The following is a 22,856-nucleotide window of genomic DNA, read 5'->3' on the forward strand; positions in this document are numbered from 1 at the left end:
CGTCGTCCCATTCACCCGTCGTCCCATTCACCCGTCGTCCCATTCACCCGTCGTCCCATTCACCCGTCGTCCCATTCACCCGTCGTCCCATTCACCCGTCGTCCCATTCACCCGTCGTCCCATTCACCCGTCGTCCCATTCACCCGTCGTCCCATTCACCCGTCGTCCCATTCACCCGTCGTCCCATTCACCCGTCGTCCCATTCACCCGTCGTCCCATTCACCCGTCGTCCCATTCACCCGTCGTCCCATTCACCCGTCGTCCCATTCACCCGTCGTCCCATTCACCCGTCGTCCCATTCACCCGTCGTCCCATTCACCCGTCGTCCCATTCACCCGTCGTCCCATTCACCCGTCGTCCCATTCACCCGTCGTCCCATTCACCCGTCGTCCCATTCACCCGTCGTCCCATTCACCCGTCGTCCCATTCACCCGTCGTCCCATTCACCCGTCGTCCCATTCACCCGTCGTCCCATTCACCCGTCGTCCCATTCACCCGTCGTCCCATTCACCCGTCGTCCCATTCACCCGTCGTCCCATTCACCCGTCGTCCCATTCACCCGTCGTCCCATTCACCCGTCGTCCCATTCACCCGTCCTCCCATTCACCCGTCCTCCCATTCACCCGTCCTCCCATTCACCCGTCCTCCCATTCACCCCTCCTCCCATTCACCCGTCCTCCCATTCACCCGTCGTCCCATTCACCCGTCGTCCCATTCACCCGTCGTCCCATTCACCCGTCGTCCCATTCACCCGTCGTCCCATTCACCCGTCGTCCCATTCACCCGTCGTCCCATTCACCCGTCGTCCCATTCACCCGTCGTCCCATTCACCCGTCGTCCCATTCACCCGTCGTCCCATTCACCCGTCGTCCCATTCACCCGTCGTCCCATTCACCCGTCGTCCCATTCACCCGTCGTCCCATTCACCCGTCCTCCCATTCACCCGTCCTCCCATTCACCCGTCCTCCCATTCACCCGTCCTCCCATTCACCCGTCGTCCCATTCACCCGTCCTCCCATTCACCCGTCGTCACATTCACCCGTCGTCACATTCACCCGTCGTCCCATTCACCCGTCGTCCCATTCACCCGTCCTCCCATTCACCCTTCCCTCCCATTCACCCTTCCCTCCCATTCACCCTTCCCTCCCATTCACCCTTCCCTCCCATTCACCCTTCCCTCCCATTCACCCTTCCCTCCCATTCACCCTTCCCTCCCATTCACCCTTCCCTCCCATTCACCCTTCCCTCCCATTCACCCTTCCCTCCCATTCACCCTTCCCTCCCATTCACCCTTCCCTCCCATTCACCTTCCCTCCCATTCACCTTCCCTCCCATTCACCTTCCCTCCCATCACCTTCCCTCCCTTCACCTTCCCTCCCTTCACCTTCCCTCCCTTCACCTTCCCTCCCTTCACCTTCCCTCCCTTCACCTTCCCTCCCTTCACCTTCCCTCCCTTCACCTTCCCTCCCTTCACCTTCCCTCCCTTCACCTTCCCTCCCTTCACCTTCCCTCCCTTCACCTGCCCTTCCTTCACCTCCCCTCCCTTCACCTCCCCCCTTTCAATCCCATCCATGTGATCTTGTTTTTTATGGTCCCTTTACTTTCAATTATACCCCTTAGGTAGCGAAAGGATGTGTTTTCAGAATGGGCATCATTTCCCGACCCTAAATACCCCCTCTCTCCTGCATGGGTCTGCAAACGCTTGCACTATTTATTGCGTATAGGTGAAAGTTGCAGGTCGTCTCCCCACACTCGGGGAAGGGGAAGGGGAAGGGGAAGAGGGAGGAAGGGTTTATTTAATATCCATGACTTGGCTCTGGATGGCGTGTGTGTGCATGTGCGTGTGCATGTGCGTGCGCGTGCCTGCGATAAAAGGCAGTGTCCATCTGTGTCTTCCATAACTCCAAAACCATGAAACCTAGTGGCCCCAAACGTTGCAGGCATACACCTGGACCTCGAACAGATTGCAAGGATGAAAACTGGGTGTTTGGGTGTTATAACACCCTTTTTGAAGATGATTAACGTGGTGCTCATCTTACTATAATTCACCAAATGTCCGTCCGTCTGTCTGGCTGTCTGTCCGTCTGTCTGTCTGTCTGTTCGAAGGCACCGTAAAAACTGCTGAACCGATCGCAACGATATTGTGGGTGGGTAATCCTGGGATCTCCAGGAGTAAAATAGGCAATTTAGTTTTCCCAATTTCAGCTTTGATCTCCAGTATTCTCAGGTTTGGTCTCCCGCATAACATTCGCGTTCGCATAACGTTCATTGTGACGATGTTTTCATTGTGACGATGTTGTTTTCCCGGGTGCCGCACAAACGGCTGCACCAATCGCTGCACGGCTGCACCGATCAAACTCGGTGACCTCGGACAAAGACCTTTTATAAGGACACGGGTTGAATCCCTGCTTGAGAGAATTCCAACCCCCTCGCTCCCCGCCATCACAGCCGTCTCTCCAACTTACAATCCCACAAGATATGCGGAAAGGACGACCTAAAACCAATATAAACATCATTAAACATCATTCGTATATAAACATCATTAAAAGTAAATAATGACCTCGGCCAAATTTCAAACGACATTTAATCTCTACATGAGAGAATTCCACATAGCTATTTGGGCGGTGAATATGCTAACAGATCGCTGTCTCCGTCGATCTTGCCAAGGCCGTAACAGCTATCGGCTCAAAATCCTTTTAACTGTTGATTTGGTAGTTTTTACAATGAAGGAAACATTAACAATGTTGTTAAAAGTTTGTTTTGTGATTTATTGGAGTTATGTTGTTTGGAATGAAAAAAGAGATATCGAGTTCAAGTGAATGACGACATGCCGTGATGGTTTCTACTTTCTGAACGTAAACTTTGCGGATCGCCATATGCAGATTTGCCATGGTCCCACAATCGATGTTTCGATACGTGAACGTACCCGTTTGTTTGCAAACGGGTACGTTTTTCATGGAAGTCCTTCACGAACTTGCTGTCCATGTCTGACGTGCGACTGAAGGTGCTACAGGAATGTGGAATTTATTGGTTTTATGCTTTAGCATTTGCCGTATCTGCATTGCCTGTTTGCTTCTGGCCTCCCACCTGTGCGTAGCACGGGTATCTCCCTAGTAATAAAAAAACCCGGATGTGGTGGCTTTCCAATATGGTGGCCCGGCATTCTGGGTAAGCCCACTGCACCTCGCTGGGTTCTCAAGCCATCATTTTGTTTCGGCCTACTCAAACGTGCCTTGCCTTGGAAACACGATCGATTTATCATTACATAATTAAAGCATATCATCAAAATCTGGTTTCGGACATGAGGATTGGATATTTAAAAAAAATAACCACATTTAGAGGCCATTTTTCCCCGCAAAGCGGGAGTTGGCCTTTTTCAGGAACCGTGGTTGTTGTTGTTTTTTGGTCCCCTTTTTGAAGCAATGTTTTACGGCCGGATGCCCTTCCTGCCGCCAACCCTTTTTGCCGCCTTTAACGACAAACAGGGAATTACCAGTGAACCGGTACTCAATTAGCCGACCTCGGAAGGATGACAGGCTGAGTCAACCCCCCTGGCGTTAATTCAGCGATCGACCGGGATTCGAACCCAGGATCCTAGGATCCTAAGCCGGCACCCTAGCCGCTAGCCCAACACCAGGACTTGAGGATTGGATGATGTAGATTAAATAATGTCCAAATATGGAGTGAAATCTGACAAAATTTACCATATCTAGCGATTGGTGAACGCTATTCAGGCTGATTTTGCAAACCATTGCGTTACAGTAGATAAAGCTCCCTTTTTGTTTTTTTACTCGAGGCCGGGGAAGTTTGGGTGTGTTATAACACCCTTTTTTAATTGGTCTGCTCTCAGTGGTTTCCACATGATTTGCTGCTTGAAATCGATCTGTTTTTAAAATTCCTCGGCCATTTCAACCAGAAACAATCGGCTTGCTATCGCTTGTCAAGCCAGCCGTTCCTTATCACCCATTTCGTTGGAGTGCTTGCTGGAGTGCTTAAGCCGTTTCGCGAGGGCTCTTAATTAATTAGTCACAAGGCCGGGGAAGTTTGGGTATGTTATAACACCTTTTTTTGAATTTGTCTGCTCTGTGATTTCCACATTTCGCTGATTTGCTGCTTGAAAACAATCTGTTTTTAAAATTCCTTGGCCATTTCAACCAGAAGCAATCGGCTTGCTATTGCTTGCCAAGCCAGCCGTTCCTTATCACCCATTTCGTTGGAGTGGAGTAAATAATGACCGGAGCGGAGTGCTTAAGCCGTTTGGCGAGGGCTTTACAAATGAAGTGAGAAATGCCTGTGTACTTGGTCACAAGGTCGGGGAAGTTTGGGTGTGTTATAACACCCTATTTGAACATGATTAACGAGGTGAACCACCACTTGGTGAACACTATTCAGACTGATTTTGCAAGCCATGGCATTACAGAAGACAGAGCTGCATTTTTGTTTCCACATACCCTTTTTTTCATTGACTAACATTTTTGTGCGATATAGTCACTCTTTAGGTCAGGGCTCTGACTGGGCCACTCAAGGACATTTGTCTTTTTGTTCCTTAGCCACTCCATTGTAGATTTGGCTGTGTGATTCGAGTCGTCATGCTGAAAGGTGTGAACTTCTGTCCCCATTTCAGATTTCTTGCAGAGGGCAGCAGGTTTTCCTCTCGGATGTTTTTGTATTTTGTTTCATCCTTTTTCCCTTCCATCCTGACAAGTGCCCCGGTCCCTGCTGATGAGAAACATCCACATAACATGACGCTGCCACAACCATTCTTCACAGTAGGGATGGTGTTCTTTGGGTGATGTGCTTTTTGGGGTTTGAGCCAAGCATAACATTTTTCATTTAGGCCAAAAAGTACAATCTTGGTTTGGTCAGACCACAAAACCTTTTGCCACATGGCTTCCGAATCTCCGGAGTGTTTTTTTGCATTCCTCAAACGGGACGCAAGGTGGGCTTTTTTGAGTAATGGCTTTCTTCTTGCCACCTTACCATACAGGCCAGACTTGTGGAGTGCTTGGGATATTGTTGTCACATGCACACAGTGACCGGTGTGTCTTTGCTGTAAAGGCCTGCAGCTCTTTCAAAGTTGCCATTGACCTCTTGGTGACCTCTCTCTCATGAGTCGTCTCCTTGCTTGGTCATCCAGTTTGGAGGGATGGCCTGATCTAGGCAGGGTCTTGGTGCTACCATATGCCTTCCACTTCTTAATGATCATCTTGATTGTTCTCCAAGGGATATTTAAGGTCTTTGAAATATTTTATACCCATCCCCTGATCTGTGCCTTTCCACAACTTTATCCTGGAGGACTTTTGAAACTCCTTGGTGCTCATGGTTGAGTCTTTGCTGTGAAATGCACTACCCAGCAGAGGAAACCTACAGGAACAGCTGATTTTATTCTGAAATAATCAGAATCACTACAATTTAACACGGGTGGAGGACAATTAACTTGGTGTGTGATTTTGAAGGTGATTGGTTGCAGCATTCGTGCATTGGGCTGAATAGCATTTGGCTGGTTAATTGGATTTGAAATAAAATAGTGAAAGCAGATGCTCTTGATTTCTTTTCTTTTCTTTTTTTTGATAGTACTCTATGGAAGACAAAAATTATTTTACTTATTAATGACTTTTATTTGTAATTTTGTTTCTTGTGGGCAATTGCAAGTCTTTTAGTGACATTTGCTGGACTTTGCCATTGCAGGCAAGAAAAAGTCATACTTTTAAAATCTGATGTTCCATCATGGTGGCTGCTGTAGGTGGTGTGCATTACGGGAAAGGAGGTATTCAACCTTCGCCTGTGTCTTTACGATGAGGAATTTGATGGTGTTGGAGATTTGGAGACGGAGGATGTAAGGATACATGCCGGAGCAGGGAAAATTGATGGGCGTGTGGAGCTACATGTGGGCTGTATCAAAGTTATACATTCTGCTCAATTCTTCAGTGCTCTTCTGGTCAGCAATTGCATTCCTTGGTTGCTATTGCATTAGCCATTAATTTAATATTGCTTGTGTGTCTTTTTGTCAAACTCTTCTCGAGATAATTTATTGCAGTTTTGTACTTGGTCATGCATGACCACATTCATGACATTCATGCTGATTGTCTGCACTCGACATCTTGTCTTAAGGCATTCTCAGACAATTTCCAAACAGCCAAAGGTGCTTTGTCAGCTGCAACAGCACAAGCAGCAGAGAGGGCAGCTGAGGGCGTGAAGGTTCTCGCTCAGCGAAGCAGCCAATATGTACTCTTGGTGAACCTCAAAGCCCCCGTGATTATTTTCCCAGCAGACCAGCGAGCAATTGTTGCTGATCTGGGGCTCATTACCATTACTAATCAATTTACCACACACAGCGTCGAATCTATGACTGCTTTCCCTGCTTTGGGCAACAATGGAGTGCTTGAAGACCTCCCCATCATAGACAACATCAACATTCATCTCGCTGATCTGAAAGTTTATCGGTATGAACTTTGGAACTTTGGTACTGAAATAGGATGGAGGAATAATTGTGGAATGTGTATAATTATATTTCTACCCTTCATGATTTGAAATTCTAATCGTTCAATGTTTACCAATGCTGTGCACAACTGGCTGAGCTTGACCTTTCTGTGTTCTTCTTACCTTTTCCAGAGTTAATATGCTAAATGGCAGTTCCACTCAAGGGCAAAGTGACATCGTTGATGAGGGGACAGGCAGCGAAGTTGTGCTACTAGAACCAGTTACCCTTGACGTACTGGTAAAGAGAAATTTGTCCTCTGCCTGGTTCCAAGACTGTCCTGATGTGGCAGTCAAATCTCAGCTCAGGGCCATCAAGGTTAGCAAAATGTTGTTAATTGCTATGAAGTTGTTAATAGCATTTAGTCGTGCTGTTTTCACCAGAAAATCTATCCCAAGAGTTGCATTTCCTTTTTATCTTTATTTTTTTTCTGCTGATATTCATAATATAGTTATTGGAGGCGGATTCAGACCAGTGCCCCAATCTCAGTCCTGACAACTTTTGTGATGGACCGCTGGGTGGACTCACGGTCAATTCCACCACCCGCACGGTCACCAATTTAGTGACGGACCGTCGTGAGACACCATACGCTGTCTGCCGGCGAAAGCCAAATAGATCTTTACAGCTGGGTTCTTTCTTTAGATCTTTCTTTACTTTTCCAGTTTTCGGCATACTGAAAGATCTAACGAGTATCTGTCACTGTGATAGGTTCGCCGTTTATCAGGATAAGGTGGGCCGAGCAAACCCCAATGATCCGTATCGCCATTTGAAACCCCGCTATCGGGTTGATGGCGTAAATTTCCACCAGGCATGCTTTTTAACCATGCCGAAGTTGAAATACTCCAAATGTCGAACCGAGTACTGAGCCAAACACATAGATGATGCAATATAGGTGTTTATTTAACAAGGGCAAGGAAAATTGTTTGAGATAGAACACATATTTACAGACAGTGTTTCACAATTCAATACAATGAGAATTCCCCACGCCTATGATAACTCGATCGGTTCAACCGTTACCTTAACTGTTCACACAACAATTAGTGGCACAGACTAGGGAATTCACAAGACAATTAAGAGATGGTCAGCAAACTAGCAGATAGAGCCGGTTCAGTTCAGTTCCATAGCAGAGCGAACATCTCGTCGCCTCCATGCTGGGGAGAGGAGTGGGCATAGCTCTCTACTTGTGGGGCGTGGTTTAGCTCACCGAGAGCAGGTGAGAAGCGCAGTTTCCTCTGCACGGATTTCAGGGAGCGATTTAGATTTTCTTTCTCCATGTGTGCCTGCCTTTTTAATCACCTTCTCTCTCGGCTCGTCGCCGGCTCATTCTGGCGTTAACGGCTTTGGAAAAAATCCATGTGTGTAATGAGTTGTCTATGTGCAACCCTTTGGTGATTTAACTGCCGTGATGTTAACCGCAGTTCAATGGTACCTCAATGTTTTTGTGTGTGCTTTAAAAGAAACATTTAAAAGACAGATAGCAGAGTAAAATATGGTCACGTTACCAGGCGATTAAGATCACCAGGGATGGATAGCCAAACCAGCTTTAACTCCGAGGCAGCCTCCTGATGATGATGACGGTTATTTTTGGCGCGTGTGGAAAAGAAGGGATGCGGGATATTAACTGTATGGAACACACAGGTTTATTCCGAAACCACGAACAAATAAACACAACAAATAAAAGTTCAACAATGGTCTGATGAAAATAAAACACGGACGAAAATGTCGAAATAAAGACCGAGGTGAACTAAATTCCATACGTTGAGGGTCCTCCACACACTGTCTCGAACACGCACACAGGGAAAAGATAATAAAAATAAAATGTTCCCTCTCCAGCACTTAGCTGTCCTCAAAGGGTCTTTTTAGGCGGTTGGTGGCCGTTGAAGCTCGATGCCACCACGCGGGAAGCGCACAAGATGGCACCGGCCGACAAAACCTGTGCGTTGAATCGCCCAGAGTCGTGGGGCAAGTGGTGAAGACGGCCTCTTTCGCCTTGCTCGCAGCTTCCTCCACCTCAGAAAAGCACCACCGCCACAACCTCCCTCAAAATTCTGCCGACGCAACAAAAGCTCCAAACTCCCTCCAAAATGCAGACACAATTCCCCAGTCCACCAAGCACACAATAATGGCGAGCTTCTTGTTTGATCCACGGCAAAAAGAGTACTCCCCTTCTTCCCTCCTGAGAGCCAATTGTCTCGTTTCCCTCCCAGTTCGCCCCGCCCACATCCTACGGACCAATCACGTACCTCGGGATACGGCCTGCCAGCCTCCCTCTCCACCCCCCTGATTCCCCACCTCTTGTGGGCGGGGCCTTTTCTTGATTTGCTCCATTGGGGTGGGGCTTTGTCCGACCGGTTCGTTCTTGGCTTTTGTCAGCGGTTGTTGTTGTTTAAAGGTTGTGAAAAAAACGTAAGAGAACATTTACAGAGGGTAGGCATGCACTGGGGAAAATTATCCTTCAACCCTATTACTAATTATCACTGCATCACCCCTCACGTGATCCACAATTAAACAACCTTAAGCTACAGTCTCCCTACTTAATACCTCAAAATGCTCCTACACATCACGCGGTCCGTGCTACTTCCCATACAGTTCTACCTCTCCTACTGTATTCTTTTATCTACCCTCCCCCAACCCCCCATAAACGTAACAATATTTATAGGCTTAACAAGAGGTAATTGGGTCATAGACATGTTACAGAATGGAGGACTCCCAATTAAATCTGTCTCGACATACTTCATCATGTTATGATCCTTGTACAAAAATACTGTACATCTTGCACTGAACATTTAATAATGAAATAACTGTACTACCTTACCCTTTTCAACCATCACCCTACCAATATATTTACAAACAAATCTTACCAACTGGGGTATTTTCGGACTCAAACTAAAAATCACTCAATTTCACTCGATCTGCTAAAGTTTCACATCAATGACAAAACAATTATTGATTGGATTATGTTTTGTTGATAAAGCAAACAAACATAGAGAGTGTCCCTTGGATGTGCCTGGGATTCCTCGGATATAAAGTTTACCCTGTTTTAGCTTTATCCCTGGGTGTATTTCTGGGTATCCTATTTCTAGTTCCTCAACGCTATTCTATCTCCTATTTCTAGTTCCTCCCCTAAATTCAATATTATTTTTTTTTCAATATTTATTTCACTCCATAACGATTCTCATTTCTTTTGAATTTCCTTTTGTTCATGGTTATACGTTGTTCGGTGGTGTTGTCCATTGTTCATTCAATTGGCATCTGGTGCCACAGGCAGTCAGGCCTTTGTTGTGCTATTTTATTTTGCCCCTTTTTGTGCGATCTGCTTTCATTAGATAGCCCACCACTTGCACATAAATAGATGCATATAATTTTTTTTATTTCCTTCCTTTAAAAAGTAAGATGAAGAGTAGGTGAGCTATCGGCGGCATCCTGAACAAATTACAAATTCCTGATTTAACCTTAGTTGAACCTCAGGCCTGGCCAGCCAGTTCATGAGAGACTTAGGCCAAGCTTCTCCCAGCCAACCTCAATAATGTGGGAAAAGTTGTGGGCATTTCAGAATAAGAAGTATATTAACAGACCACCATCTGCATGGTACACATGACACCCTCCCCTCACCCTATCCCCCTTCCCCCTTTCCCCTGGTCACTCCAGTACAGAGGGTTGTTTCTAGTTATTTAAAACAACACAATGCTAATGCAACTTGAAAAGATGTTTGTTCAAAATCAAAATAAGAACTTCAAAATATACATCTATAAAGTGCAGTACATTGCATGCCAACATGTGAGCAATTGTCACACACAATGACTTTCAAGCTGTGGGCAGGACAAACAGGCTGGTTACACCTTGTACACTCAAATTTGACTTTTTTTGCTGCACCACGAGGACACAGGTGGCATCTGTTTTTTCTTCCTCTGCTGTTCTTCCATTCCATCGATTGACTTCCCTGTTAGTCTCTAACACGACAATGCCAATCATCACAGAGGTTAGACAGAACGAAAAATCTTACTATAATTCACCAAATGTCCGTCCGTCTGTCTATCTGTCTGTCCGTTTGAAGGTACCGCAAAATCGGCTGAACCGATCGCAACGATATTTTGGCTGGGTAATCCTGGGATCTCCAGGAGTAAAATAGGCTATTTAGTTTTTCCAATTTCAGCTTTGGTCTCCAGCATTCTCAGGTTTGGACTCCCGCATAACATTCGCGTTCGCATAACGTTCATTGTGATGATGTTTTCGTTGTGACGATGTTGTTTTTGTTGTGACGATGTTGTTTTCGTTGTGACGATGTTGTTTTCCCGGGTGCCGCACAAACGGCTGCACCAATCGCTGCACATCTGCACCGATCGAACTCGGTGACCTCGGACAAAAACCTATTATAAGGACACGGGTTGAATCCCTGCTTGAGAGAATTCCAATCCCCTCCCCGCCATCACGGCCGTCTCTCCAACTTACAATCCCACGAGATATGCGGATAGGACAATCCAAAACCAATATAAACATCATTAAACATTATTCGTATATAAACATCATCAAAAGTAAATAATGACCTCGGCCAAAGTTCAAACGACATTTAATCTCTTCATGAGAGAATTCCACATAGCTATTTGGGCGGTGAATACGCTAACAGATCGCTGTCTCCATCGATCTTGCCAAGGCCGTAACAGCTATCGGCTCAAAATCCTTTTAACTGTTGATTTGGTAGTTTTTACATTGAAGGAAACATTAACAATGTTGTTAAAAGTTTATTTTGTGATTAATTGGCGTTATGTTGTTTGGAATGAAAAAAGAGATATCGAGTTCAAGTGAATGACGACATGCCGTGATGGTTTCTATTTTCTGAACGTGAACTTCGTGGATCGCCAAATGCAGATTCGCCACGGTCCCACGATCGATGTTTCGATACGTGAACCTACCCGTTTGTTTGCGAACGGGTACGTTTTTCATGGAAGTCCTTCACAAACTTGCTGTCCATGTCTGACGTGCGACTGAAGGTGCTACAGGAATGTGGAATTTATTGGTTTCATGCTTTAGCATTCGCCATATCTGCATTGCCTGTTTGCTTCTGGCCTGCCACCCGTGCGTAGCACGGGTATCTCCCTAGTTATAGTAAGATGTTTATATACGAATCAAAAAGAAGATAATTGGTTTTGGGTCGTCCTTTCCGCATATCTCGTGGGATTGTGAGTTGGAGAGACAGCCGTGATGACGGGGAGGGGGTTGGCATTCTCTCAAGCAGGGATTCAACCCATGTCCTTGTAAAAGGTCTTTGTCCGAGGTCACCGAGTCCGATCGGTGCAGCCGTGCAGTGCAGCTGTGCGGCGATCGGTGCAGCCGTTTGTGTGGTACCTTGGAAAACGTACGTAACTGAATGCTTAACCCCGCTTGGCATTAGCGAGCACAGCGTAATAAATAAACAACGGGAGGGGGGGGGTGGGGGGGGGGGAAGTTGGGATTCCATCCAACTGTCTGTCAGTAACGCTATGTTCTCCTAAACAGTTGTGCAGATATTCATCAAAATTGGTAGTTATGATCGCCACAAGAAGGTGCGAGAGTTGTATGATTTTGGGCCCGCCCCCAAAATTTTGGCCCCGGGCGGGATCAAAAGGAGAAATACTGCCTAGAACCAGTCAATGTGGGGTTCATGGTGCCGAGCACCAGACAATGTGGGGTTCATGGTACTGAGAACCACGTCAATGTGGGGATCATGGTGCCGGGAACCAGTCAATGTGGGGCTCATGGTGCCGAGAACCAGACAATGTGGGGTTCATGGTGCCGAGAACCGCGTCAATGTGGGGATCATGGTGCCGAGAACCAGTCAATGTGGGGTTCATGGTGCCAAGAACCACGTCAATGTGCGGTTCTTGGTGCCGAGAACCAGTCAATGTGGGGTTCATGGTGCCGAGAACCACGTCAATGTGGGGTTCATGGTGCTGAGAACCAGACAATGTGGGGTTCATGGTGTCGAGAACCAGACAATGTGGGGTTCATGGTGCCGAGAATCACGTCATTGTGGGGTTAATGGTGCCAAGAACCACGTCAATGTGGGGTTCATGGTGCCGAGAACCACGTCAATGTGGGGTTCATGGTTCCGAAAACCACATCAATGTGGGGTTCATGGTGCCAAAAACCACGTCAATGTTGGGGTTCATGGTGCCAAGAACCAGACAATGTGGGGTTCAAGGTGCCGAGAATCAGACAATGTTTGGTTCATGGTGGTGAGAACCAGTCAATGTGGGTTTCATTGTGCCGAGAACCAGTCAATGTGGGGTTTATGGTGCTGAGAAGCAGTCAATGTGGGGTTCATGGTGCCGAGAACCAGTCAATGTGGGGTTCATGGTGCCGAGAATCAGACAATGTGGGGTTCATGGTGTTGAGAACCAGTCAATGTGGGGTTCATGGTGCCGAGAACCAGTCAATGTGGGGTTCATGGTGCCGAGAACCAGTCAATGTGGGGTTCATGGTGCCGAGAACCAGTCAATGTGGGGTTCATGGTGTCGAGAACCAGTCAATGTGGGGTTCATGGTGCCGAGAACCAGTCAATGTGGGGTTCATGGTGCTGAGAACCAGTCAATGTGGGGTTCATTGTGCCGAGAACCAGTCAATGTGGGGTTAATTGTGCCGACAACCAGTCAATGTGGGGTTCGTGGTGCCGAGAACCAGTCAATGTGGGGTTCATGGTGCCGAGAACCAGTCAATGTGGGGTTCATTGTGCTGAGAACCAGTCAATGTGGGGTTAATTGTGCCGAGAACCAGTCAATGTGGGGTTCATGGTGCCGAGAACCAGTCAATGTGGGGTTCATGGTGCCGAGAACCAGTCAATGTGGGGTTCATGGTGCCGAGAACCAGTCAATGTGGGGTTCATGGTGCCGAGAATCAGACAATGTGGGGTTAATGGTGCCGAGAACCAGTCAATGTGGGGTTCATGGTGCTGAGAACCAGTCAATGTTGGGGTTCATGGTGCTGAGAACCAGTCAATGTGGGGTTCATGGTTCCGAGATCCAGTCAATGTGGGGTTCATGGTGCCGAGAACCAGTCAATGTGGGGTTCATGGTGCCGAGAATCAGTCAATGTGGGGTTCATGGTGCCGAGAACCAGTCAATGTGGGGTTCATGGTGCCGAGATTCTGAGCACCTCCATGAGGTTTCATTTTTCTGTTTTTATTTTAACTAGGACGTGCCCGTACGTGGGTGCCCGTTCGGAAAAACATTCCAAACCGCGTGGCAGTAACGACCACAGAACCCCCCCCCCCCCTCTATTTACATGAAATGGTTTGGTCCATTCGCAAAGCCAAAGCGAACGACCACAGAACCCCCCCCCCCCCCCCCCCCCCTCTATTTACATGAATGGTTTGGTCCATTCGCAAAGCCAAAGCGAACGGCGAACGGCTAAATCGCCATAGCTCGGTAACTACTTCTCCGATTAATATGAAACCTTGAAAAGGCACATCCTCAGGTCCCCAGCAATATACCTGGCAAGTTTCAAGTATATCGGACCCGTGGTTGTCGAGAAACAGCGGTCACAGACATACAGACATACAGACATACAGAGATTACTGGAATTATAGATAGATCTATGAATGTTTTGGGTAGGGGGGTCAAGAGGAGGGGAGGGGGGGAGAGGTAAGGCCCATGGGAAGGATGAGGGAAATCCTGTCTATATTCCCAGGTCTCTACTACTACACGAGCCTGGGAGGGGGCAGACCGTTCACAACCTCACATGAAAAACAAACAGGACAACAAGAGACAACGAGGTCGTGACCGTTCACTGCCCGAATCAAGTGATTGAAATGCGCGCTTTATATACCGGAAAGGCGGACCTCTTAGAGGACATGCCCTTTTGATCCATCCCAACATTTGTGCTTAACATTGGATGAGCGCCCTCTTGTGGCATTAAACGCATAACCCTGACATTCACTTAACATTGGATGAGCGCCCTCTTGTGGCATTAAACGCATAACCCTGACATTCACTTAACATTGGGTGGGCGCCCTCTTGTGGCATTAAACGCATAACCCTGACATTCACTTAACATTGGATGAGTGCCCTCAGACAACCACGGATGTAAGGTGTAACCGTCTCCGTCCCTCAGTTCAGCGTCACATCGAGCTCGCTCGAGTTTCTCTCATTGCGGATTTATTTGCTAATTCTCCAAAAGGAAATATTCGAATAACTTTCCTTTAAGCATCTTCAAACAGCCTCAAAAGTTGTTAAAATCACAACTCAAATCAGCCATTTAACACTTCGAAGGTATTCTGACCTCGTTCCTTCCTCTCGATCAACCCACCTCTGTTTACATATGATATTTGCTCCTTTGAAAGGACGATACAACCCACAGTTGAGCAATTAATTTGATTGGACGTTTATAACTTTCACTCGTTAATCGATTTCGACTCATTACAAACACAACTGAGCTTGGGGCGTGGCTTAACGGTTTCAACGCAGTCAGGGAGAGGCGTGGCTTAATGATTTCAACGCATTTAGCGAGGGGCGTGGCTTTGCCGTTTCCAGGCAGTCTAGGCGTCCTTAACAACAACCAAGCTTTGGAACATCATGTATTTGCCGTTAGCAAAGAGCTTGCAATCGCTTGACAAGCCAGCCGTTCCTTATAAACCGTTTATTTGGTGTGCTTGCTTGAGTGTTTAAAATCAGGGGAGCCACTTGGCGAGCGCTTTACAAGCTTGTTGAGTTATGGAACACTTCTGCAGACCTGTGGGAGGGTAGCAGCTCGCAGAGCGTTTCCAAATCCTTGATCTATAAACTACTTTCGATTACGATGGAAACTGCAGAAACTAGAACGGCACTCAGTAGAGAGCATACATACCTCCACCTGGTTGGCCATATCACTCGATGGTGAAGAATCACTTAAAATATTCTACTAGTCCGATCCGTATCCAGATTTTCACCAAAATTGAATCGATTCGTCCTTGTCACACACACAACCTGTCCAACAAGTTTTGTCCAAATCCATACATAACTTTTTGAGATATCCTGCTATGCATCGTTTTTGGCCTTATCTCCCAATGGTGAAGATTCAGTTAAAAAATTAAATAATTCTCATATCCAAATCCATAATCAGATCACCAAAATCGAATCGAATCGTCCTTGTCAGACACCCAACAGGCCCACCAAGTTTTGTCCAAATCCGTCCACAACTTTTTGAGATATCCCGCTATATATCGTTTTGGGCCCGATCTCCCAATGGTGAAGAATCACTTAAAATTCTACTAGCCGGATCCGAATCCGGATCTTCACCAAAATCGAATCATTTAGTCCTTGTCACATACGCTACATCTCTGCCAAATTTCGTCCGAATCCGTCCACAACTTTTTTTGAGATATTTTGTTCACAGACAAGCGGACAGAGAAACAGATGGGGGTGAAAACATAACCTCCGTCCACCTTTGGTGGCGCAGGTAAAAATGTTCTCATCTCTCAAACGAATGCACACTGAAAGGAAATGGCAGGATTCACATCTGTAAACTGCCATTTACGAGGGTAGGTGGTGGCACCTGTCATGGCTACAGTTGTGCTCTCCAATTTCAAAAAACATGAATGCGTGGAATTACCTGCTGCATGGCACCCCCTCCCTCCCCTATTAATATCCCATCTTTTTATTGAGGTTAATGCCGTGAGCAAAAGGACACTCGCCCTTGACCGAAAGCATTCATCTTTATTGCGGTTTATACATTTGGGGGAAAATGGTAATACTTCGATTCAGGCCTAATATGCCATGTATGTTCATGTCGGTGGGGAATTCTTACCTGTTTTAAGGTGTGTTGAGGGAAAGGGCACTTTAACACTGCAGCTAACCAGGCTTGGAAGAGGGAGCGAGGTTTGTCTGATTTAGGGAGAGCTATAGGTAAATGCATCCTGTCTATTTTTCCCCTCTGTGGAACCACTGCTGAATCGTGCAGTATAGGGTGACAAGGAACACACCCTCTCACACCTGCAGAGGGAGATAAACTCCTCCTCTGCTGTCCACAACTGAAACACTCATGGACCCTCAGGGCAGGAATTCCTAAGGCCTGATTGCTAGATCCACTTGGGGTGGAAACTTTTGGGGACCCTGAGGGTGGGGATTCCAGAGGGCCTTGGACTGTGATTGGTGGAATCACTGGGGTCTCATTGGTGCAACTCCTGGCGGCAGAGACCATTGTGCTCTGTGATTGGTGAGCTTCGGATGGCTGAGACTTGTGACACAATGGGGTTGGGTGTAAAACCCTGACCCCAACAGTAAACATGCTGAGTCTCTATCTCAATTAGTCCTCTGTCTAATTGAGTCTGATGCTCTCTTGGACCAGCTCACAATCTCAAGCTTGGATCCACTAGCGCCGTGACCACCACTCCACATCTAGCCACTGGCTCACTCTGACTCTGGCCCAGTGGCCCACACTCTGACCACACTCTGACTCTCACTCTTGCCTTGGTGATGACGCAGCATTGTGCATGTGCTGAAGAACACAAAGCTAGAGCTTGTCAGCTTCATGCTCTTCAGTTTGTGCCTTTCCCTCTATCTTGCCTTGTGTGACTGTGTGTGACTGTGTGTGACTGTGTGTGACTGTGTGTGACTGTGTGTGACTGTGTGTGTGTGTGTGTGTGTGTGTGTGTGTGTGTGTGTGTGTGTGTGTGTGTGTGTGTGTGTGTGTGTGTGTGTGTGTGTGTGTGTGCAGCCGAAGGGGAAAATAAGGCGGTTGTCTTGTGTTTTTGTGTTCGATATTCGTGTTTACCATATCTTGCACAGGTAATTTATTTATATTTTAAGCATCGACTTGTCTCGAATTACCACCATTTTGTCACGCCAACAATCAGATTAATTGGGGGTTCGAGGAGGGTTAAATTAATTTTAATCCTGTTATTTTGACCGTTATGGTAAAAAAAAAATTCACCATACCACAGGCTGCTCCGCATCAGCTTGGGGGAAAAGTCTCAACGGGCTCAGCGTGTGTTGGTAACTGCTCAGGTGTGATTTCATTCTGTTGGGAAGAACTTAACTGATTTTCCTTTTCTCCAAAAGTAAAACCATTGGAAACTGATAGTTTTGAATGAATATTTCCTTTCTATTTTGATTATTTGATTATTATTTGAATTATTTTTTGATTATAATTGAAATGATGAAATTATAATGAAAATTATAATTTGAATTATCAATAGAAATGATTATTTGAATTATTGAGTACCAGTTCACTGGTAATTCCCTGTTTGTCGTTAAAGGCGGCAAAAAGGGTTGGCGTCAGGAAGGGCATCCGGCCGTAAAACATTGCTTCAAAAAGGGGACCAAAAAAAAACAACAACTACCACGGTCCCCGAAAAGGCCAACCCCCGCTTTGCGGTGAAAAATGGCCTCTAAACGGTGGTTTTTTTTTACTCTGCGATCTCGAAGCAAAAAAGTGGGTTAAGCAATTGGGTGCGTATGCACGTACACACAGTACATACGCATGTCATACGTGTGTGTCTGGATTTTATAACTTCATTTTCTCAGCAACCGTTGGTCCAATTGAGACGAAATTTTCACCATAGTATCAGTATGTGTCTACTCATGGACATTGATATCAGTATGTGTCTACTCATGGACATTGATATCAGTATGTGTCTACTCATGGACAATTTTTTTAGTGATAATTATGACATCATAGGTCACGTGATACTGGCACCATGTTGTTTAAATTCCTTTATTCATTTTATCGGCAACTGTTGGTGCGATTGACACAACATTTTCATGATAGTATGTGTCTACTCATGTAAAAATGTTAGTGATAATTATGACGTCATAGGTCACATGGAACGAGCGCCATATTGGAAAAACCGAAAAACTTTGGACCTCTATATCTCTGAAACCGCTCCATGGAAAAATTGAAATATGGCTCACTGCAAAGAACTCCAGATGAGGATTAAGTGTTGTTAATGATGTCATTGGTGCCTTCATTATGATGTCATAATCAGACAAGTACAACACTTAGTTTGATCAGTTTGAAATGTATTGAGCATGATCTACACAAAAATTATATTGGAGAATAAAATTTATGATGTAATCGGTCACGTGGTCTGGCAGCCATATTGGATGAAAATCCCTTAAAAACAGAAGAGTTGGCTGGCACCAAGTTGAGTGTGTGGAGAAAAGTATTCTTCGAATACTATCTAGTTTTTTTGTATTAATGACCCTTAACAAAACTTAAACAAATGTCATTTTTTTTCTTTTCAATATGAATAATATAGGCATTGATGGTTCAACACAGTGCTCTACCACAATAAAATTAACACTCCTGGCTGTAAACAAACTACTTTAACAATCTGTGGCATCAACACAATCAAATGGGTGATATATATATATATATATATATATATATATATATATATATATATATATATATATATATATATATATATATATGTACACACACACACAGTCACGTGAAAAAGTAAGGACACCCCATGTAAAGTTTTGACTTTTTCAACATATTTCAACATACAGCTATTTGATCTTCATTTCCACAATATTGATAGATAAAGGTGATATAATATAACAAATATCGTGAAACATTTACATTTTGTAGTACATTGTATCTATCTATAATTCCAGTAATCTCTGTGTGTGTGTATGTGTGTATGTCTGTGTGTTTGTCTGTGACCGCTGTTTCTCGACAACCACGGGTCCGATATACTTGAAACTTGCCAGGTATATTGCTGGGGACCCGAGGATGTGCCTTTTCAAGGTTTGAAATTAATCGGACAAGTAGTTACCGAGCTATGGCGATTTCTTTACCAAACACCGCAAGCCGTTCGCTTTGGACCAAACCATTTCATGTAAATAGAGGGGGGGGGGTTCTGTGGTCGTTGCGAATGGACCAAACCATTCATGTAAATAGAGGGGGGGGGGGTTCTGTGGTCGTTACTGCCACGTGGTTTCAAAGTTTTTTTTTGTTGTTGTTGTTTGCACGCATGTTTTTTTGCACCCACGTACGGGCACGCCCTAGGATGTTTACACACACACACCCCTACACAAATTTTTTTTTTTTTTTTTTTTTGGCAAGGAACGGGCACCCACGTACGGGCACGTCCTAATAATTTAAACAAACATAAATGCAAATTTCGCAGGTGGAAAAAGTAAGTACACCCCTACATTTATCACTACTTCAAATACCTAAAATTAGAATTAGGTGCACCAGCTCAGGTGCAAATGATTAGAACATCGTTAGAGAGGATCTTGGAGGAACCTGTCTTATTTAAACCTCAGACATTTAGTTTGGTTTGCTCTTTGTTGTTGAAGTGTGCGGCGTCACCTTGCCTAGATCAAAAGAGCTCTCTGAGGCCTTCAGAAAGAAGGTTAAAGATGCCTACGAGTCTGGGAAGGGATTTAAAAAGATCTCCAAACAATTTGAAATCAATCATTCGACTGTCCGGAAGATCATCTACAAGTGGAGAAGCTTCCAAACAACTGCCAACTTGTTCAGGCCAGGCCGCCCCAGCAAGTTCAGCACGAGAGCAGACCGCAACATGCTGAAAGAAGTCTCGAAGAACCCCAGAATGTCATCACGGTACCTACAGGTAGCTCTTGCCACTGTTGATGTCAAAGTGCACGAGTCTACCATTAGAAAGAGGCTGCACAAATTTGATCTACATGGGAGGTGTGCCAGGAGGAAACCTTTTCTGTCCAGAAAGAACATCAGGGCAAGACTAAAGTTTGCCAATGAACACCTAGGCAAAGACCAGCACTTCTGGAACAATGTGCTCTGGACAGATGAGTCAAAGGTAGAGCTATTTAGCCACAGTACCAGAAGACATGTTTGGCGAAAACGAAAGACAGCATTTGACCACAAGAACCTGACACTAACTGTAAAGCATGGTGGTGGAAATATTATGGTTTGGGGCAGCTTTGCTGCATCAGGGCCTGGGCAGCTCACCATCATAGAATCCACTATGAATTCTTCATTGTACCAGAGGGTGCTTGAGGATAATGTGAGGCCATCTGTCGGAAAGTTGAAGCTCAACCGAAGGTGGACCTTGCAACATGACAATGACCCTAAACATACCAGTAAATCCACAAAGGAATGGCTGAAAAGAAAGAAATGGAGGGTTCTGGAATGGCCAAGTCAAAGCCTGGACCTAAATCCCATCGAGATGTTGTGGGGGGATTTGAACCGAGCTGTGCATGCAAGAAACCCCTCAGACATCAAACAGCTGAAATAATTCTGCATGGAAGAGTGGGCAAAATTTTCTCCCAGTCGATGTCAGAGACTGGTAGACAGTTATAGGAAACGCCTACTTGAGGTGGTTTCTGCCAAAGGGGGCAATACCACCTATTAGAGCCAAGGGTGTACTTACTTTTTACACATGCGAAATTTGCAATTATGTTTATTTAAATTATACAATGGACTACAAAATGTAAATATTTCATGATATTTGTTATATTTTATCACCTTTATCTATCAATATTGTTGAAATGAAGATCAAATGGCTGTATGTTGAAATATGTTGAAAAAGTCAAAACTTTACATGGGGTGTACTTACTTTTTCACGTGACTGTATATATATATATATATATATATATATATATATATATATATATACACGGTCTCATTATAGGCTTATATATATATATATATATATATATATATATATATATATATATATATATATACATATATATACATATATATATATATATACATATATATATATATATATACATATATATATATATATATATATATATATATATACATATATATATATATATATATATATATATATATATATATATATATATCTGTCTGTCTATCTATATACAGACTTGGCATTTAATATGGATATTTTTTTGTGGGGGTGAACTTACTTTTCAAGATGTCTTAGAACCAAAAGTTCATTGGAATTATGTTGAAATTATTCTAGATTTTGTTCATGTGACCTTTAAAAGAAACAAAAACCACATTTGACATTTCGAAACAAATAAATTGATCCTTGAAAGTGATGTAAACTGATATCGAACTCAATTCATGGACAGTACTGTGTTAAACTTCTGTACGTTTTCCAGAAGTATCTCTTTATTTTGCACATTAGCCAAAAAATTTTTTAACAAAAACAAAAGTTAAATTACGACTGGGATTACGGACAGTAAAATTACAGTTCAGTACTTCGTGTAACCCCCACGAGCATTCAGGAGAGCATGTACACGTTGAGGCATGCTGTTCACGAGATTTGCCAAGGTTTGGACAGGAATCGCTTGCCATGCAGTGACAATAGCCTGCTGCAATTCACGCACAGAGGTCAGCTGCTGGTCCAAGTGGTCGATTTGATGCGTTAATTCTGCCCACAAGTTCTCTATCGGATTCATATCCGGGGACATGGCAGGCCACTCCATGTGCTCTACACCACGGTCAGCAAGAAAGTGTTGGATCATGCGAGCACGATGAGGCCGTGCATTGTCATCTTGGAAGACAAAGTTTCCTCGAAAGGCTGCAAGAGCAAATGGAAGCAATGTTTCTTCCAGAATGGCCCTGTACTTGAACTGGTTCAGGTTTCCATTCAGAACAACCAGGTCAGTTTTGCCCCATGCATGAAAAGCAGCCCAAACGGTCACCCCACCACCTCCAGCTTGGACTCTTGGCACTATACAATCTTTGTTGTAGGCTTCATGCACTTGTCTGCGCACTCGGACGCGGCCATCTTGACGATAGACCAGAAATCTAGACTCATCACTGAAGATCACGTGATTCCAGTGTCCTGGCTGCCATTGACGGTGCTCTCTGGCCCACTGCAATCGGCGCTGGTGGTGTTGTCTGGTCAGGCATGGCTTTCTCAGGGGATGCCTGGCATGATAGCCTGCTTGAACCAGTCGTTGGTTGACTAGCCTTCTGGATACAGGCACATTTGTCAGTTGCTGCCACTCAGTCATAAGCTGATTCGCTGACTTGGTACGGCCATTGCAGACTAACCGATGCAGCTGGCGATCATCCCTCCTTGTGGTTCTGCGGGGACGTCCTGGCCTCGGTATTGGAGTAGGGACACCCCTCTGAGCATTTCGTTTCAGGATCTTTGACACCTGACCTTGAGTGATGCCATACTGCCGAGCAATAGCACGCTGTTTCATGCCGTAATTTTGTAAAGCCACCACTCCATGACAAACAGCATTGTCGAGTTGATGGACCATCTCCAGAGGAAGCGGCAATAACTTTTGGAGACGTGCAGCAGTTGTTTTCCATGAATACAAAACGCAACAACCCTTGTATACCCGACTGTGAAGCCAATCGTCAAATGCACCTGTCCGTACATTTTGCCACGCCACCTGTGATATAATCCTGTTGTTGACTTCTTCCTGCGACAGACAATCAGTGACATGGTTCTTTTAACAAATAAATCACCAAAGTGTAAAAGAAACTCACCAGATTG

The 22,856-nt window shown here is 45.1% G+C and overlaps 2 protein-coding genes across 2 annotated transcripts in view; both read left to right on the forward strand.

Moving 5' to 3' along the window:
* Nucleotides 1-5,974, forward strand: part of LOC137435166 (intermembrane lipid transfer protein VPS13C) — a 169,416-nt gene extending 163,442 nt beyond the window's left edge. The window contains exon 33 of the mRNA XM_078785116.1: nucleotides 5,744-5,974. Coding sequence (XP_078641242.1) covers nucleotides 5,744-5,974 — 231 coding nt within the window. The remainder of the gene's footprint in view (nucleotides 1-5,743) is intronic.
* Nucleotides 5,975-6,051: 77 nt separating this feature from the next.
* Nucleotides 6,052-22,856, forward strand: part of LOC137435727 (intermembrane lipid transfer protein VPS13C) — a 124,935-nt gene continuing 108,130 nt past the window's right edge. Inside the window, exons 1-3 of the mRNA XM_078785117.1 lie at nucleotides 6,052-6,443; nucleotides 6,613-6,796; nucleotides 6,930-7,053. Coding sequence (XP_078641243.1) covers nucleotides 6,052-6,443; nucleotides 6,613-6,796; nucleotides 6,930-7,053 — 700 coding nt within the window. The remainder of the gene's footprint in view (nucleotides 6,444-6,612; nucleotides 6,797-6,929; nucleotides 7,054-22,856) is intronic.

This window comes from Myxine glutinosa, chromosome 9, assembly GCF_964187855.1.
Source record: "Myxine glutinosa chromosome 9, kmMyxGlut1.1, whole genome shotgun sequence".
Lineage (NCBI taxonomy): Eukaryota > Metazoa > Chordata > Myxini > Myxiniformes > Myxinidae > Myxine > Myxine glutinosa.